The 18228-nt window shown below is 40.4% G+C and overlaps 4 protein-coding genes and 1 long non-coding RNA gene across 9 annotated transcripts; 4 read left to right on the plus strand and 1 right to left on the minus strand.

The window, feature by feature from the left end:
* Window positions 1-394: 394 nt before the first annotated feature.
* Window positions 395-2733, plus strand: LOC127356753 (thiosulfate sulfurtransferase-like). The gene is made up of 2 exons (XM_051388771.1): window positions 395-1040; window positions 1556-2733. The coding sequence occupies exons 1-2, from the start codon at window positions 416-418 to the stop codon at window positions 1849-1851; spliced, it is 921 nt and encodes a 306-aa protein (XP_051244731.1). The 5' UTR covers window positions 395-415; the 3' UTR covers window positions 1852-2733.
* A 110-nt stretch (window positions 2734-2843) lies between these two features.
* Window positions 2844-4849, plus strand: LOC127356752 (3-mercaptopyruvate sulfurtransferase). Of its 2 annotated transcripts, XR_007882060.1 has the most exons (3): window positions 2844-3479; window positions 4078-4698; window positions 4730-4849. XR_007882060.1 is itself a non-coding variant. In XM_051388770.1 (2 exons), exons 1-2 carry the CDS (start codon window positions 2891-2893, stop codon window positions 4374-4376), a joined length of 888 nt encoding a protein of 295 aa, XP_051244730.1. In that variant the 5' UTR covers window positions 2844-2890; the 3' UTR covers window positions 4377-4849. The 2 variants fall into 2 exon arrangements, 1 of the variants encoding a protein (XP_051244730.1); XM_051388770.1 differs by having other exon boundaries at window positions 4078-4849.
* A 2173-nt stretch (window positions 4850-7022) lies between these two features.
* Window positions 7023-12007, plus strand: LOC127356510 (SUMO-conjugating enzyme UBC9). Of its 3 annotated transcripts, none has more exons than XM_051388287.1 (8): window positions 7023-7121; window positions 7233-7374; window positions 7637-7722; window positions 7867-7950; window positions 9053-9125; window positions 9867-9976; window positions 10184-10263; window positions 10511-12007. In XM_051388287.1, the coding sequence occupies exons 3-8, from the start codon at window positions 7657-7659 to the stop codon at window positions 10572-10574; spliced, it is 477 nt and encodes a 158-aa protein (XP_051244247.1). In that variant the 5' UTR covers window positions 7023-7121; window positions 7233-7374; window positions 7637-7656; the 3' UTR covers window positions 10575-12007. The 3 variants fall into 3 exon arrangements, with proteins under 3 accessions (XP_051244247.1, XP_051244246.1, XP_051244248.1); XM_051388288.1 differs by having other exon boundaries at window positions 7097-7116; XM_051388286.1 differs by having other exon boundaries at window positions 7057-7374.
* Window positions 12008-13747: 1740 nt separating this feature from the next.
* Window positions 13748-15524, plus strand: LOC127356511 (testis-expressed protein 33). Of its 2 annotated transcripts, none has more exons than XM_051388289.1 (4): window positions 13748-14005; window positions 14135-14254; window positions 15115-15225; window positions 15349-15524. In XM_051388289.1, exons 1-4 carry the CDS (start codon window positions 13894-13896, stop codon window positions 15429-15431), a joined length of 426 nt encoding a protein of 141 aa, XP_051244249.1. In that variant the 5' UTR covers window positions 13748-13893; the 3' UTR covers window positions 15432-15524. The 2 variants fall into 2 exon arrangements, with proteins under 2 accessions (XP_051244249.1, XP_051244250.1); XM_051388290.1 differs by having other exon boundaries at window positions 13756-14005; window positions 14131-14254.
* LOC127356512 (uncharacterized) lies at window positions 14105-17089 on the minus strand. The gene is made up of 2 exons (XR_007882002.1): window positions 16908-17089; window positions 14105-14532 (listed from the first exon to the last, which is right to left on the minus strand). It is a non-coding gene; the product is annotated as an uncharacterized LOC127356512 (long non-coding RNA).
* Window positions 17090-18228: the final 1139 nt, after the last annotated feature.

Raw genomic sequence — 18228 nt, forward strand, 5'->3', positions numbered from 1 at the left:
TCTGTCGTTTTTATTGTTCCATTAATGAGGACATGAATTTTGGGAAATATTAACAGTGATATTAAGAATAACAATGAGGGCGCCCGGTAGCTGGCGACCCATGCACCGAGGCTGAGTCCTTGCTGCAGCGGCCCAGGGTTCGAATCTCTGCCTCCCTTTCCTGCTTGTCTTCAGCTGTCACTATCAATAAAGGCAATAAAAAGCCCAGAAAAATACTAAAAAAAGAATGACAATGAACAATGAAATCTAATAACTTAATACATCGGTTAAAACTATGAAAAATGTTTCTATTTTTCTTTCTTGTGATTGTTGTATTACTTTTATTTGATCCACTCCAGTCCAGTTGGTGGAGGTAATGCACCAATTAGTTGTTTACCCCGCAGACATCAAACAGGCTGGAGAAAGCAGAGGTTAAATGAGGATAGCTGCACTTCACCCTGGTGTAAACATGGGAGTGCAAACTCAACCTCTTGTCTCTGCAAAATGGCTTGCAAACATGGTCAAACGCAATCTTGTGGGACCGCGTTTGCGGGTCCTGGACACGTCCTGGTACCTACCGATGATGAGTCGAGACGGCAAGAAGGAATTTGCACAGTTTCACATCCCAGGGGCCTCGTTTTTCGACATCGACGAGTGCTCGGACAGGTCATCCAAGTTCGATCATATGCTCCCGACCGAGAAGTTTTTCGCCGATTACGTTGGGAATTTGGGAATTGGAAATGACAGCCACGTCGTTGTTTACGACGCCAGTGATTTTGGGGCATTTACCTGCACCAGGGTTTGGTGGATGTTCCGGTTTTTTGGCCACCCACAGGTGTCTGTGCTGAACGGGGGTTTTAGGAACTGGGTCAGAGAGGGTCATCCAGTCACAGGGAAGTACACCAGGCCTGAACCGGCCCGCTTCACCGCCACTGTAAAACACCGCTCCTGGGTGAGGTCATTCGCGGACATCACAAATAATATTGCAAGCCAGGAGTTCCAGGTGGTGGATGTGAGGCCCTATGCAAGGTTCCGCGGGAAAGAGCCCGAACCAAGAGAGGGTAGGTCTAGTTTTACATTTAATATTTACCCTCAAAAAGTGTGAGTAGGAGTGATTTGTTAGTATTTAATAAGTTCAAAGTAAGGTACCAGTTTATTCAAACGTCACTGTAGATCACCGTCACTGGCATTATTGTGATGATCAACTTAACTTCATTTAAACTTAATTTAAAGCCCCTGAAAAAAATCATTTATAAGTAAGCAACAGACAAATGCAACCCTACTACAAGGAGTTTTTAACTGGTTTTGAAATAGTCTCAGTTTAATACAAATGCCTTTGTATGATCTAAAAGCACACCAGACCATCAGTGCAATCAAAGACACAAGGTGGTAGAAACACTATGTTTATCCACAGGGGACACAACAACAACAACAACAACAAAAAGTTTCATATACAAATGTATTCTTAGTATTTTTTTTTTTTTTTAAAGAAAATGGGACTTTTTACATTTCCATATACTTTAACTGTGCTACAGGTGTGTGCAAAAAGGTTAACTACTGTGTCATCGTCCCACAGGTGTCAAACCAGGTCACATCCCTGGCTCCAAATGCATGCCTTTCTTCGGGTTTGTCGATGACGATGGCATGATGCTCTCTCCTGAGCAGCTGAAGAAGTTCTTTCAGAAGTCACAAGTGGACCTGAATAAGCCAATCTGTGGATCCTGTGGGTCCGGTGTGACCGCATGTCACCTGGTGCTGGCTGCACATCTGTGCGGCGCCCCTGATGCGTCTGTGTACGACGGATCCTGGTATGAGTGGTTCACCAAGGCCCCGCCAGAGCACGTCGTCTCCGAGGTAGAAAGCAAGATCTGAGGCAGACGACTTTTGAATGGCAAAGTTAAATTTACAACTCAGCATTAAACAATCACTTTATGTGACTGGTTGATTCACCAGGTCATTGATTTATCATATCTGAAATGAGCAGAGATATAAACCTAAGATCTGCTGTGTGAATGGAAATGTCTGCTGAAGCTTGTCAGAGGATTTGCGTGTGGATTTAACACATAAGCTTTATTTGAATGCGAACCCAGCCTCTAGACAATGGACTGTTTGTTGGCAGTATGGACGCAGGTCTGAGCGTTACACTGTACTTTATTTTTGTTGAATTTAAATAATTTTCTTGTATGTTGAAACATGTTAAAAGAAACAACGGTTGCCCTGAATTAATTTCACTTAATTGCTGACAAAACTCAGTATCATCAGTATGTAGGACCTTATGAAGATGGTGCTAAAAATGGTAGTTTCATATTCATGTTGTTTATCTTTGGGCCTCTTTTACAAGCTTTATCTTCCCATTATTTCAATACCATTCTATAAAACCTGTGTATTTTGAGCAGTTTTCCAACCCCTTAACCGTTATAATCCAACTAAATGTGTCTGAAAAGCATTTTCCTACTCTAGTGCCTGCTCTTTATGAGCCTTTGAAGAAATATGGCACAACCTGCTGGTGCTTTAGCAGATGTGCAGTTTATAAAGATGTGCCTTGGAGGACTTATAAGTCCAGTTTTACAAATGCAGCACTTATACGTGTGTGTGTGTGTGTGTGTGTGTGTGTGTGTGCCATACCCTACACTTCACTTTTACTTTAGATAATAAAGCTGATCCATTTATTTTTTTATATGTGATTTAAATATAATTCCAAAAGTCTATTTTCTTATGTTCACAATGAATTCTTATTAAACGTTGGTACAAGAACGTGTGCATCCTGCTTTGTTGTTTGTACATCTTGACCATCCAAAGTTCACCGCGGCCGTACATTTGCCAAATGTTTAACTTCCCATGTTCTCCTTTTAAAGAGCACAAACATTTCCCTCTAGCGCTCGGAGCTTGTATTATATCACAGAGCCTCATCATGGCGGCACAGACCCGGGCTCTGGTGTCAAGTCAGTGGCTAGCAGATGCAGTCAGGAACAACCTGGTCGGGCCAAAGCTTCGGGTTCTGGACACTTCGTGGTACCTACCCAAAACGAAACGGGACCCGAGAGCGGAGTTTGCGCAGAAGCACATACCGGGCTCCTCGTTCTTTGACATAGACGAGTGCTGTGACAAGACCTCTCCTTTAGATCACATGCTGCCAACTTCCAGCCACTTCTCGCAGTATGTTGGGGGTCTGGGCATCGGCAACGACACGCACGTAGTCGTGTACGACACCAGCGACTTCGGGTCGTTCAGCGCGCCCCGGGTGTGGTGGATGTTCCGGCTGTTCGGACACAGTTTGGTGTCGGTGCTGGACGGCGGGATGAGGAACTGGCTGGCTGACGGCTACCCGGTGGCGTCTGAGTACTCCAAGCCGGAGCGTAGAGAGTTCAAGGCGACCCTGAATCAGTCGTGGGTGAAGAGCTACGAGGACGTGCTGGAGAATATCAAAACCAAGCAGGTCCAGACGGTGGACGCAAGGTCCGCTGGGAGGTTCAGGGGGACTGAGCCGGAGCCCAGAGAGGGTGAGCAGGGTTACTAGTTTGAAAACAAAACAATAAGTAATAATAATAGCCTGTTTTCAGTTAACAGAGGTCAGAATTTTGCCCTTTTCTATAATAAAGAGGAGAGATTAGGGAGCGCATGCATGAAAATAGCCTAATACACTGCATCTTTGATAATTAAATGTTTGATCAATCAATTATTATTATGCATGGTTGCTTTCATATGTATGTGATGCATATATAATCTTGTGATAGTCAATATTACTGACAGGTTGATTGTGTAAAATAATGAAGTGTGACTTATTATTTATTTATATAGCCTATTATATATTTATAAATGTATAAATTGCTGTTTTGCAGTTACATCAAGCTCAATGTCAAGCTTGTAGCCAGTAGTTTGGCTCAAAAACATACTAGATTTCCTCTGGGGCTTTCAGCCACATCTAATGATCTTCATCTTCATCAAACCATCTGCTGATGAAGGGCATTAGATATGTCTGAAAGCACTAGAAGAAATCTAGTAATTTAACTTTGAGTGTTTCTCTTCTTCTTTTTTTTGTCTAACCACAAAGTCTTCATCGCCCAAAATGTGTCTCACCCCTCTGTCTCACCCTCACAGACACACTGCCGGGCCATTTCCCCGGTGCCGTCAACATGCCATTCACTTCTTTCATGGATGCCTCTGGGAAGGAGCTGGGAACCGAGGGCCTGTCCAGACTGTTCAGGGAGGCAGGGGTGGACCTGGAGCAACCACTCTGGGCTTCCTGTGGTTCTGGTGTCACAGCGTGTCATGTTGTTCTGGCGGCTCACCTGCTGGGACACCCCGGGGTGTGTGTTTATGATGGCTCCTGGTCTGAATGGTTCAAAAGGGCTTCTCCTGATCACATCCTCTCAGAGGGAGAAGGAAAGAAGCTGTGAATGGAAGCGGAAAGGCAGTGGACTTGCACAACCAAGGATGTGATGATATTTTTACAAGGGAAAGCAGTGTGTTTGCTGTCAGCAAGGGTGATAGATCAAGAGTAACTAGCCTTATAATGTACTTTCTGCTAATACTAAGGAGATAGTACAAGCTGTGAGCGGGTTGCACAGCAAGCTTGTTGTGAAACCTAATTACTAACTCAACAGTTGCAAGTTTCCTCACAAACATTCAATGAACATCTCTTCTACACTATGCAACCTATTTAACTTTCCATTCTTTTAGACACGTTTATACTACCATGATGTAACATGTTTCTGTCTAGTTTATCTCAACATGTTTGCAATGTTAAAAGGTTCAGCATTATTAGGCCAGTGAACGTTTGATTCTTGGAAGAACTGCACTTTTTGATAGGAGGAGGTCAGATGGATATATTGAATTCTTTTACAAATGTTACAATAAATGGCTGCTTGAGGTTCTTGTTTTCTTATGTTACATACAGGTAGGGTGTCACATCTTTTCTTCCCCCTTTAAAATATGTCACGCTCATGAATTTGAGGAAAACTCATTTATTCAGTAAACAGAAAAGTAAATATTTAGTCTGGGCCGTGGAAGACAGAGGGGCAAAATACTATAGACAGTAGAAATATTGATCGACCAATTTTAATATTTTTTTTGTGTTTTTCTTCCAGTCTTATGCTGATTTCAATGGGAGTCTAAATGTTTGCAATTGTATTTTTACTTTATACAATTTTTATTTGTTGCAAAGTTACATGTTGAATAAGAAAATATAATGTAGTGTGAAAAAGTGAAGCAGATAATAGTTCCACAAAAAGACTGCAGCTTTTGCCGAGACGCAATACAACACATAAAAAAATTTGGGATGCTGACGCAGAGGAAATCAAAACCAGTTCAGTCCGGTTCCAGTGCTTGATTTGAGGTGTCTGGCAAGATGCCCGATTTTCAAAACAAAGTTTATGTATTTTAGCTTCTGTTTAGTTGCCATGTTGGTTTTACAATGTACAACATTTAACTCATATGGGGCTTAAGATGCGTACAAAAATAATTTATAAATTGCTGAGCAAGTGTCCCATTTTTAAAGTGGCTGAGAAGATTGCAGTGGAAGCTGTGCACTTATTCCAACCTGCAGAGTCGTCTTTTGTTACCAGCAATTTGGCATTGTTCATCTTTGAACTGTTAAACATAACGAGTATTAAGTTATATTAACCACTGTTTATGCTGTCAGCTGTTGCTATGTTCCACTGAGGTAAAAAAATAAATAAATAAAGCAAACTGTGCAGACCAGAACAAAAGAGCATTATCAGTGGGCAAAAGAGAACGAACAGCTCATTTTGAACAATTCTTTTCGAGCTGTGGACTTTGCTTACTTTACCTGCATATTGCTTAAAATACATCAAAACTCCCATTCTGTGACTGACAGCAGCTTTGTTAACATCTATTTAGCTTCAGACACTCACCCACTGATGCACAAGTCATCTCCACACGCATAATGTGATAGTATAAACTATCGTAGCAATGCAAAAGTACTGAATGGTGGAGGTGCTACTGATTTTATACAACATGTGCTGGCAAGGTGTTTATTTGGGCAGATTATGTATTTTACATTGTATTTTTCTGAAGCCTATTACACAAAATTCCAGGTCACACCATTGTAGCCCTTACGACATGCTGTAGTATATAAGTATTATCATTAAAAGCTGATAAAGGTAAGACAATATTTTTCAGGATTTACACACTGATCATAACTTTAAAATGTAACGATAGGCTATTTGTATGAAGTCCCATCTACTTAAAAGACCAGCATGAAGGATATGAAGAAGTGAAGTTGCAGATTGTAACTGAACGCCGCTCATGTTGGTATTTGACAGCCTGAGAATAAAAACAGGCTGTGAAGTGTATAGGAGGAACTACGATGTCTCCTTCTACTATAACAAAAATGCTACTATTTTTTCCACCTAAAGTATTCACTAATGAAAACATACCTACGAACATTATATTCCATTTCTGCCAAAAGAGCCTCCTTAATGCTACACACTGGACCTTGAAATAACATTTAATAATAATGCACATGCGTGTATGCAATCCCAATATTACAAATACCAGGGAAGTGAAAGGTGATTCCAGTGTGCAAAATATACAACAGCTTTCAGGGCAGCTCACTTTTTCTTACGGGGGGGGTACTTGATTGATGGACTCACAATTGGCTGACTACAAAACAGAACAATCCACAACTCTTCCTAAAGTTGAGAGCTCCTCTGAGTCCACTACATCAGTGTTACTGTTTTAAATCTAAAAAACGTTCTACCTCTGCAGACCAAACTCCATTTAAAAATCAGGCATTTTATCGCTAACATGGATGCTGACAATCACATCTGCTTCCCAAAGTTGAGAGGTTCTTAAATGCATCGGGCAATATTTAAGAGAACCTATAAAATTCAACAAATCATGTTTTCAGCTGAGCTCATGTCTTATTAAGACGTTATTAGTTCGCACCCTGGCTGATTCATTTCAGGGAAACATGACTCAAAATGATCGAATCCTCCGAAGTCGTGAACTGCCCATTGAGAACGCCACAACAAAGATGGCCGACCACCAGTGACGTGTGTCACTCGGTTGTCCCGTAAACTGCCTGAAGGTCCTACCGAAATAAACAAATTGGGGTCCTTTCTCGCAATAAGCTAGCTGTTGAAGCCGTCATACGAGTCACATTGTTTTACACAAGTGTGGTAAATTATCAAAAAATAACACCAATATATGCCGAATAGAGTGTTTGGGGAATGTTTATAAAATCACAGTTTCTTTCGCTTTGTACATTTGCGCCCTAACTGTTCCCGTAGGTTTGGTGTCCAACGTCGAAGGGTGTGTTTTTCTTTTCGCTCGCCGTCAACACAGCAGCAACGTTAGCGTTAGCGAAGCAACCAAGCTAACGTTAGCCCTGAAACCAACGTAATTCCGATAGTTAGCCAAACAAACTCAGAGGTAAGTCCAGTCGAGAGGTTGCCGTCTGTCGTCTGTTAGTGTGGTACAGCGGTTGTTTTACCTTTTACGGCTGTTGCAGTAGCTAAGTTACCTTTGTAGTTTCTACCGGTCGCACAACAAATAACGTAAATCAATGTCGGTGGTATCTGGTACATGCCCAACATCCACAATTCAGTTTCCAGAGGAAACATTTGGGGCTGTGTTACTAGTCTGGGACAGCTGGAATTGAATAATTAATTAGTTTTGGGTTGTTTTTCCACAGGGAGGCGTTGATGAGCAGCAATGTCTGGCATCGCTCTTAGCAGACTGTCCCAGGAGCGCAAAGCCTGGAGAAAAGACCACCCATTTGTAAGTCACCCTTAATTCAGGATCAACTTTGTTTGCCCCATGTTTGTTACAGTGAGTCCCCCCAGTATTTATGAGTAGTAGATTACAGTTCAGGAACAGGTCAGGTTGTCCACTGATGTTTTGTGTCTGTTGTCGACCACACAGGGTTTTGTTGCTGTGCCTACGAAGAATCCTGATGGAACCATGAATCTGATGAACTGGGAGTGTGCCATCCCAGGGAAGAAAGGAGTAAGTTTCCTTCTGGCACAGAGTCGGCTATAAGTTAACGTACATATCAAAGTGATGCTTTCACACATCTTCTGTATGACCAGCACTAGGCCCGTTCAATAGCTGTATATTTTTATATAATCTTGAATCTGTTTGCAAGTCTCACCAACTTTACCACTCAAACCCTTTTAACCACTGCTTGGACACTTGCATTCAGTATTACTGTAATTACAAGTTGTTATTATTATTCAAATTATTTTACAAATAATAACAATAACAGTCGTGCTCAGTATTCCAAAGTAAAATAAACATACAAACAATAAATGCAGTACAGTAGTAATTGGAGTAGCACTCCCATATAGTGAATGAACTTAATAGACAATAAATGAAAATATATACCGACATGCATGTAATTGCAAGTTGTCACAAGATTGTTTTTTTATTGTTGTGTAGGTAATTCTGCATGTTGAACAAACATTAAACAACACATTACATTTAATTCTTCAATATCTGTGTCATGAATTTGTAATGACTAATGTTATATGAGTAATTACTGCAAGTGATGAAGCCGGCTTATTGTTTACTTCCTGTTTAGATCCAGCCAAACACAACAAATACGACACTCAAATGACACAAGCAAGACATTTTTAATGCTTTTATCTTTTGGCCTAATTAATGCTGGAAAAAAAAAACTTTTGGAAATGAAAGGAGCAGTATCTGAAGTTCATAGTTTGAGTGTATTACAAGTGTTTACTTGTTATTTAAGCAAAACATGCAGCAACAATAACTTTGTTCATCATATAGAGACAAAAATCCACATTGTTGTCTAATTTTACTTTCAGTGTAAAATTTGTTACATAATGTCTGTGTTTCTTTCTACTCTGGCTCCAGATTTCATTAAGCCAATGTTTCTATGTATGTTTACTTTTTTTAGTTCTTTTTAAATTATTATAAAAATTAAATTATGTCCTCATTGAAATTACTAAAGCAGTTATTTAGGGTGTCTGCAAGGTCTTAAAAAGTTGAAATGCCATAATCAGAATTTTATGCCTTTTCAAATGTCTTAAAGTTTGATTCTTGAAGTGTTGAATTTAACCGTGTTATTTGCTTATTCTTTCATAAGACTTTGTGGGAGGGAGGACTCTACAAACTCAGAATGCTGTTCAAAGATGACTACCCTTCCTCACCACCCAAATGTGAGTACCTCTCCCCATAGTTTCATTCTCTGTTGAAGGGCAGAAATTCAAATTCAAAGCTCAGGAAATAACAAAGTCTGTACACCAGGGTTCAGTCAGTACCACCTTGAGTAAACGATGAACCCAGAGTGAAAGATGACAAAAAATATATAAATATGCATTTTTGTGTTGGTCCATGCAAAAACCTAATTCTTTGACCCACTGCTTTTGGATTCTGTGAATGCGGAAAACAATTTTTTAAAAACTATTTTCTAAGCCACACATTGAGCTACACTTGTGTAAATGTTGGTGTGATAATGCTTTCAATTTCAAAAACACATATTGTATGTTGCATGCTCAAATTGCATAATGATTCTGGTTAGTTAATTGATGGTACAGTAGAGTGTGATGGTGCAGTGCTACTTTTCCATTCTTTAATAAAATCTTATTGAGCTTAGCCTCCGTAGGACATCAATGTCCCCGTTACTAAAGTGTTGTGATATTCAGATCAGTTGTTGAAGAGACGTTTCTTTAATCAGGATGTTGGCAGATACATGTGAGGTAAATTGTCTGTCATGGAAAGAATGACAGCACTTTCACAAATCCTCTTGTGTTTTAGAGATATTGAATGAAAAACGTAAGGTAATGACAGTTTTCTACAATGACTAAATTGAACAATGTAATTGAAATCTTTCATTTTTCCACGTCAGGCTTTCTTCAAGCTTTAAAGTTCTGACTTTCTTTTCACTGATTTCCACTCAGGCAAGTTTGAGCCACCAATATTCCACCCAAATGTCTACCCATCCGGCACCGTGTGTCTGTCGATCCTGGAGGAGGACAAAGACTGGAGGCCTGCCATCACCATCAAACAGGTCTGAACACTCGCTTATCCACAGTCTCTGTCTAATACTCAACAGGGGGAGGTGGTTGTTTTACTTGTTAACTTGTTTAGCGTATAACTTATGAATATAACATCTTTGTGTTGTGTTGTAACTGCAGTGAGGAAATGAATGCACATTGTTTTAAATGAACCAGTAGATTATCACACTGACTGCAGACTGATTGGTGGTGTTTTTCAGATCCTGTTGGGTATCCAGGAGCTGCTGAATGAGCCCAACATTCAAGACCCAGCACAAGCAGAGGCTTACACAATTTACTGGTAAGTGCGTTTGCCTTTCTAAAACTTTAGCTTGTTTGACATTTCTTGAACCTGTTGTTGTGATTCTATTTGAAGTTCAGACACTCTCAGGACAGTGCCTGTTGTAACACAGAAGAAGAAAGAAACGTCTCCTGTTGTTTCAGCACTTTATACACCGATGTGTTGCAAATGGAAGCTCTAAATAAACATGTAACTAGCATCAGCATGGTTAACAATGTCTTTGCCTCTTTGTGTTTTTATGTTTCAGTCAGAACAGGATGGACTATGAGAAGCGGGTAAGGGCACAGGCCAAGAAGTTTGCCCCCACATAGAGAGGAGAGCCGTCCTCTGTCCCGCCTGAGCAGCCTGAACTGATGGAGGATACAAACAGGAGGCAGGCAGCGCCTGAAGGACCACTCCAATAAGAATCCAGTTTTGAGTATTATTATACTACTACACAGGTGGCAAGTGAGCCTGTTTTTCTTTTTCTTTCTTTCTTCAAACAACAAAAGTTCAATACGATCATAATGTTACCTCTTCAAGAAATATTTATGCATTTTTAATGCATAGCTGATGATCCTAGGACTCTGCTGTCAACACGGACCTTTGCTATTTGTAACTCTTGTATAATCCATATCTCCAGTTTTGTCATGAGTGCTGCTATGCTCACTCATGCCTTCATTAATACTGTAAGTCATGCTAATGTATCGGCAGAGCTGTAGAAATAAGATCTCATGTCCAAACCACTCTCTGTGTAATGTTTAGTCTGTTGTGGCAGAGGAGGAGATTTCGCTTATTCTAAACCTTCCAGTTTTTATCAAACCATCAAACCCCACAAGTATTGTAGATAGTGTTTCATGAGTATGGGAATGAACTGGCGACAAAGCAGTCAAACGCACAATGGAAGTTAATCCACCCATTGTGCTCTTGATTCCCTTGTTTCGTTCCTATTACGCATCCGTCACATCTGAGTTTCCAGAAAAGCATCAAAAGAACACCATCAACACGTCAAATTCAGGTAAAAGACAATCCTGGCACTTATACTTTGGTTGTAAGCTAAACCGTGGCAGTTACGTATGTAGGAAGTGGCGCTCGGTCCACCTCAAAGAAGGGATGCGTGACGGGTGGAAAATGGGGCACACAGGTCAGGGTTTTGCTTCCACCAATGAGTTTAAAATCATCCTTTATTGCAGTGGAGCTGAGATAAGCTTAGTGTTAAGATTCTTTTTGTGAATCCAACTGGGAGCGAAAGTATTTTTTCAGTGACGGTTTATGAACTTCATGCACATTCGACACCAGCACGTCATCTGCTTCCCAAAAAGAAATGCTATAGTACGAGTTTCATGGTAAAAGTAAACAAAAGCGGTTGCTGTGTGTTCGTTTTTGGCTTTCAAGCAATTAGAAATAGCATCACTTGGAGTTATTTTTTTCCCATAATGCTTACAAAATGAACACACACCTGAATAAATCCAAAAGCTGTTAAATCTTCAAGTTGATCTGGCAAACAGAAGCTGAAGGATCCTCATTGGAATGGCCTCTCAACCAGCAAGGAAGACAGATGAAAGTGCACTTGAGAGTAAGCAAAGGCCTGAGATTTTTTTGCCTCTGAATATATGAGTGCATGTACATAATATAAATAATGAAATTGTGGAAGTTATGTTTTATATTGTTTTAGCCAGTTGACATTTGTGTGTGGTATTATAACAAAGAACACAATAAATGGCATAAAATTGTGAAATAAAGTTAAATAAAAGTACAAAAAAAAGGTGTTCCTGTGAATTTCTTTTAAATATAACTGAGATTTTAATGTGTTGAATTATGCTGCAGAGATCTGAGCTCTGTAGTTTTCCCACTGTAAAATTAGGTATAAGAGGTACTCCAATAAAGTCTCCCTTCCTCCCTTTCTAATGAAACTAGAGGTCTGATTTGACAGTGGAATATGGTGACCTTTGATTTAAATGCTGTATTTCAGTGTTTTCTCTTAAAACATTTACAGACCAGACATTTTAACAACGAGCTGAAAGTCACTATAACTATAGCTGTAGATTGTAGATTGACTACTATTATTAAATATTGGTTATATAGGAGCTTTAAACCAACTACAAGGAGTATTTAACTGATTATGAAACAAACTAAATGCTTTTCCTGTCTAGTTCCTCTTAATGCCTACCACTGGGTTGGGTTTCCTAAGAAATCAACGACCACCGCTTACGTCCACAGTGTGCCAGAAGCAACAGAAAATAAACAGTCCTTGTTGTTACTTTAAGAAAACCTAATGATTGGTGGCAATAAAATTAAAACTGGTGCTGTGATTGTCTTTATGCATGGAATATGTTTGAATATTGTCATAACATATATTTAGTATTTATTTTTATTCAGTACAGAACTTTTTTTAACTTATTTTTTACAATCTATAAATTGTATAAACTGACATCCCATATCTGTCATTAAAGATTAAGTAAACCCCCACACCACTTTTTCTGCTAAAAACCTCTGTACATGGGTATTTACTGGTGTTTATTCCAATAGTCCCAATCTTGACATTTTAGTGCAAAGTATTTTAATTTTACATCTTTTGGTATAAAAATGCATAGCAACCATCCTCTACTGGCTGAAAGCCGACTACTGCAATTTAATTGTGCTACTGGCCTGGACTCTGCAGACTGCAGCCTGACCCTCGGCTCACACTGCCTACCTGAGCAGCGTGTGCCGGTTGCGGCGCTGCTACCAGCCCTATCTTTCTATACGGAGCCTGCCTTGGATAAATTCCCCACAGTAAAAGCCTAGTTAACACGAGTGGACCTTGTCCACAGAAACACCAGAGAGCTTTTAATCTGAAACATACAGGAGGTGTTACATGTCTGCGACACATTCTACAGATATAGACATTGAAACTGTACTTAAAGGTGTACATGTTGCCGGGTTAATGACGATATGACTATGAACGTAAGATTTTCACTGTCTATTTTTGCTGGAAATAGGTGAGACCTCGTCTCTCTAGTGAAGTGTCGCTGCAGCCGTGGCTGAGGCGTGACTGCTGTATCTGTTATTATGGCCGCTGAAATAGCGGTAATAAGCATGAAGTTCCACCACGTACACGCAGTGTTCCTGTAATTAGTGTGAATAAGTTATGACACTGTACCGCAGATGTTACAACACAAGCCCCTCACAGAAACCTTAACAGACGAGTGTCCAGCACGGACGCAAAGAGTCTCACAGCGGCTGCTAGCTCAGTTAGCTCAGTTAGCGCTGAGCTGCTGGCATAGCTAATGTTACAGCACAAGTACCACACAGAAACTTTTACAAACAGCCGTAAATGTGCTTCTATCTATCTATCTATCTATCTATCTATCTATCTATCTATCTATCTATCTATCTATCTATCTATTTAGCTATCTATCTATCTGTCTATCTATCTATCTGTCTATCTATCTGGTGTTTTGTCCTTCTTAGGAATGAACTAGTAGACTTTAAAGCAATAAGCGTACAGCACTGAATAGCAAATAACTTCACAATAATTGTGCCTCTGTGCACTTCAAAGTGTTTTGCACACCGAGGTGTAATCTTATCATTTATTTTAAAATGTCAGTATTTTTTTTCTTTCTTCTTGACCACAGGTGAACCCTGATGTAATGTTCTCGGGTGTCTTGCATGACATTCTTGAGAAATTTAACACCTTTTGTTTTGACATACCTGTGTTGCCGCTTATTATCTCAGTATGACCACAAATGGCCAAAAAGACACAGAACCAGCAAAGAGGCAGGTGAGAAATCTACGTTGTTTTTTCTCTTTTTTTTCTCTCTTTTTTTTCTGCTGCTGCGTGTTAACAATGTGTTGTTGCTGTTGTTGTGTGTTGTGACGATTTCCTCTGAACATGTTGTGCTTTAGGCAGTAGAAATCCCTCAGGTGCTGTCCCTGTCGCTGCCTCACTATGTTGATCCCGGATCGGCCTTTTCATACCCCCACAGCTACCACAGCCTGGGTCACTGTCTCCGCAGAAACATATTTCCAGGTCTGTACATCAGCATCCAGTCTCTGCTTACACTCTAATTCCCAGTGGATCTGTAGCGGCTTTGCTGTAAGACCAACTGCTGAACAAAAGACTCAGGATCAGGTCATGCAGCTTTGCAAATTTGTTTTTAAATGACTGGCAGTTAATTGGTTCACAGTGAGCTTTGGTCCACGAGGTATTCCAATATCAGGCGGCTGATGGCTCCGGAAGAATTAGGATTACCATGTCTATGGGTGTGGTTGGTCTTCAGCTGAGAAGATGTGTCCAGAGTACTGCTTCTGTGACATATTGATTAATATTCAATACACTGCTGACAGTAATGCATTGTTAGACATGACAGTAACATTATTTTACAGACAGTGGCCACATGGAAAACAATGATAGTAAATCAATGGGACTCTTGAGTAGTTGAAACACAATCTGTCTTATCCTGTTGAATAATTCAACTGTGAATGTTGCCATGTGCACTGCTACACACTGCGGCTGTGTGACAACCCTAACTTACTCTCACTCATTCACTCTATGCTTGTATGCCAGGTGTAGTACGGTGTTTGGCTGGCACTTAAATTAAGAAAATGTACATTTAGAAAGAAGAAGTAACACTTCCTCATGACGTTTGATGGATTGTTATGTAACTAACCAGAGCACTCACTCACATTTGGGATATGAGCCACACTTGCTTTGACTGGGCGGTCGTACAAACTCTAATGGTTACCTTGTCATCAAAATGTTAAAAGGTCAAGTGCTGATGATGATGGTGAATGTGGTAAACATTATACTTGCTGAACATCAGTATGTTAGGAATGGCATATTGAGCATGTTTCATTTTTCACACCTTTAATTCAACACACTGTTTGTAGGTCCTTCTTTCACAGGGAAATCCCACACCAGGGACTCCTACATCAGCCCCCCTCTGACTGCTTGGCCTGCCGACCCCCATCTCTGGTACGGCCATAAGACTGATGAAATGGGTAGGTACTCTGCTTTCCTCCTGTCTCTCTCTCTCTCTCTCTCTCTCTGTTTCTCTTTCATTGTTCTGGTCTGATGTATTTTTGATAGAATCATGCCTTTTTGTTTCTTTACCTCTTTTGCAGTCCAGTGGACAGAGAGAAATATCATGAACCAGAAACTCAACAAGATGCTGAAGCAAATGGAAAGAAATGGCACCACAAAATGAGGTCCTGCGAGACCACAACACACATTACGCCCTCTTCATTCACACCTCGGGTTCCTTTGGAAATGCAAAAATAAAGTGTGATTTGCAACCATACCTGTTGTAAGCTTGCTTGCTAGACAATAAACAAACAAGATGAAAGGTAGAGATGAAATGCCACTAAAAATGATATTGGTCAGATAAAACATATCTGTGCTCTCTTTGGTTTGGGCTAAACCAAACTGTAATCAGTTGGGTAGTAAGGACTGGCAACTATATAAACACACTTTCGAATGTGCGAAGGAAATTAGTAATGATCGGTAACCTTCACTCACTGTGTTTAATTGACTGAAAGAGATGCTTTTTTTTTTCTCCTTCTACCTCAAGATGAGATATTAAAGAGTGCTGTCTAACCTTTATAACACATTGTGATAACACACAAAAGTCCCCACTCAGACTAAAACTAAAGGACCTAAACCGCTGAATGCTACCAGCAGCCAGCTGAACTTCTGTCTCTGCGTGTGATCTATAAAGGCAGCAGAATGAAGGTGGTTTCAGCAGAAACCACTGAAACTTACTTTTTGTCACTACCTACTGCCTCTCCTATCAAGTCGGACTTATATAGAATGAGTATCTGTTATAGTAACCTGATCCGGTCTACATTCAGGGAGTTTGACTGTTTGAAGTTACTTACAATGATTCAACAACGCACAATAAACTGTCCAAATAAATTGAGGTGTTCAGGCAGCACTGATCTACAGATAGTTCTGACTTCTTGTTTAAATTCATCACATGAAGCTTATGTTAGGTGTTTAAGTTTAAAGCACTTCTCATGTCAAATGATCTATAAAGAGGTACTGATGAATAATTGAATAATTAACCGCATTATAATCAATTTTCCTGTTACATTGTATTTCTCAGCTCAAAATATCAACCCTGCACTGCTTAAAGTAAAAATTAATAAATTACATCTTTGGCAACCTCAGTTTAGCAAAGAATATGTGGGTATGACAGTTTACACATATAATGTACGTATTAACCTTCATAGGGTCACTATCATGTGCCTCAACCTCAACTGTACTTAACTAAAAAGCTAAACTAAAAAGGTCAGCGTCGTAAACATTATAACTGATCAACATCAGCATGTTAGCATTGGCATTGCTAAGGCCTAGCATTTGCATCAAAACACATTTGTGCAGCCACATGTTCACACTAGGTCTTGTGTTAGGTGGCACTGTACGTGAATCATAGCGTATGTTAATGTGCAGCCCTTTTGCATCACAGGATATCGAGCTTAGTCAACTCTGGCCACTACTTACAGGAATTGTACATATTTTATTAGATGAGTCAATTAACGGCGTATAAAGAGCAGGTGTTGTCTTAAGTCTCTAACAGCTGTTTTTTAATTGTGATACCTCAGCAAAAGACATGCATTATGTTTTTTTTCGAGAGCTACAGGTTTTGCAGTATGAGTGTGCCCTCCCGTGTTACTGTTCTCACCTCCTCCCCACTGAGCCCCTCCTCCCCTGTCTCTGTGGTCTGTTGATGGAGACTGTTTTCTGGTTGCCTTCCGAGCACAAACATACACTATGGTCTTTTTAGTAGCTTCCTCCCTCAGGCGCGGCGGACTTTGACCTTTCAGTGAGAGCTGTATGCTCTTCTTCTTCCTCTGCACACTTCAACCCTCCTCTCTGCCCTTCTCTCTCTCTTTACCACTGCTAGCTGATGCTGACACCTAAGTAACTGCAGGAACTAAGGGGGGGGGTATCAGATCACCCTCTGGCCTACTGCAGGCCTGAACCCACTCAGGCACCCAAAACAGGCTGCTGCTGACTGCTGAGTTCAAACATATTGTGTTGCAACAGTTGTTTGCGTGACTGCTTTGTGGTTTGTAGGTCTATATACAGCGTGGATGAGTGTTGCGCAATGGCCTTCCTTTCATTGAACTTTAACACTGAGATGAACACACTGAGCTCACCTATTGTATTTTACACTTACTGCACTCACAGTTTGGCATTTGATTATACAGGTTTGAGTGTAATTGGGTCAAAATATACTCTTACAAATGTTTCTCTGTTTTGCTCTTTCTCCACCAAGAGTCCAAACAAACACAGGATACACAAAGCAGCCAAAGTAAGTTCGTCCTAAGAGTCCCCCTCATTTCTTAAGCCTGAAGCTTAATATGTGGATTAACAACAATTATTCCATAGACCAAATCACACACTAGTGATGGGTTTAGCATTTGCAAAAACGATGGCAAACATAACAAATGAAAGTTCTTCTCCACCAGGGATGACTTGCAGTAAAGGACCACAGGCTGGAATCCAACCTGAGCTGCTGCAGTAGGTACAGGTGAGCCACCAGGACGGCCTTTTGATGGAAATATTCAACTTTTTGTCATTTTTACTGGAGCTCTTGCAAGAAAAGGGTTAAATAAAATATCAATCTGTGGTCATTTTTTATACAACCCCGTATTTAGTAATCCCGTCTCCTGGCAACGGACACAGAAATTGAATGTCCGGTGACCTTTAAGTGTAGAACACGCTGCTGCTTTAACTTTCAACCTCTTTTCCTCTTTCACCTGTACAGAGGCAGAGTAGTAAATATACGTCTCTGCAGTGGTTGCGGCTGTAACAGCGGCGGTTTGACGCTGTACAACTTTTTTGTTGTGTGTGTGTGTGTGTTTGCATCTTAAATAACCCCATGGTTCTAAATCTGGTAGCTTTAGCCTCTTTAATCCTCCGAATCTTCATTTAAAGCTGACTTTCATTGACATAAACCACTTCATAGGACAACGTGTGTGTTCCTCTTTATACAACCC

Source organism: Dicentrarchus labrax, unplaced genomic scaffold, assembly GCF_905237075.1.
Source record: "Dicentrarchus labrax unplaced genomic scaffold, dlabrax2021, whole genome shotgun sequence".
NCBI lineage: Eukaryota > Metazoa > Chordata > Actinopteri > Moronidae > Dicentrarchus > Dicentrarchus labrax.

What these genes read in the sequence shown, in the direction of transcription:
- LOC127356753 (XM_051388771.1), top strand. Translation starts at nt 416, where the DNA reads ATGAGGATAGCTGCACTTCACCCTGGTGTAAACATGGGAGTGCAAACT. An exon ending in AGAGCCCGAACCAAGAGAGG is followed by an intron (nt 1,041 to 1,555) that starts GTAGGTCTAGTT and finishes ATCGTCCCACAG; the next exon opens with GTGTCAAACCAGGTCACATC.
- LOC127356752 (XM_051388770.1), top strand. Translation starts at nt 2,891, where the DNA reads ATGGCGGCACAGACCCGGGCTCTGGTGTCAAGTCAGTGGCTAGCAGAT. An exon ending in TGAGCCGGAGCCCAGAGAGG is followed by an intron (nt 3,480 to 4,077) that starts GTGAGCAGGGTT and finishes TCACCCTCACAG; the next exon opens with ACACACTGCCGGGCCATTTC.
- LOC127356510 (XM_051388287.1), top strand. Translation starts at nt 7,657, where the DNA reads ATGTCTGGCATCGCTCTTAGCAGACTGTCCCAGGAGCGCAAAGCCTGG. An exon ending in CCATCCCAGGGAAGAAAGGA is followed by an intron (nt 7,951 to 9,052) that starts GTAAGTTTCCTT and finishes TTCTTTCATAAG; the next exon opens with ACTTTGTGGGAGGGAGGACT. An exon ending in CCCTTCCTCACCACCCAAAT is followed by an intron (nt 9,126 to 9,866) that starts GTGAGTACCTCT and finishes ATTTCCACTCAG; the next exon opens with GCAAGTTTGAGCCACCAATA.
- LOC127356511 (XM_051388289.1), top strand. Translation starts at nt 13,894, where the DNA reads ATGACATTCTTGAGAAATTTAACACCTTTTGTTTTGACATACCTGTGT. An exon ending in CCGCAGAAACATATTTCCAG is followed by an intron (nt 14,255 to 15,114) that starts GTCTGTACATCA and finishes CACTGTTTGTAG; the next exon opens with GTCCTTCTTTCACAGGGAAA. An exon ending in CCATAAGACTGATGAAATGG is followed by an intron (nt 15,226 to 15,348) that starts GTAGGTACTCTG and finishes CCTCTTTTGCAG; the next exon opens with TCCAGTGGACAGAGAGAAAT.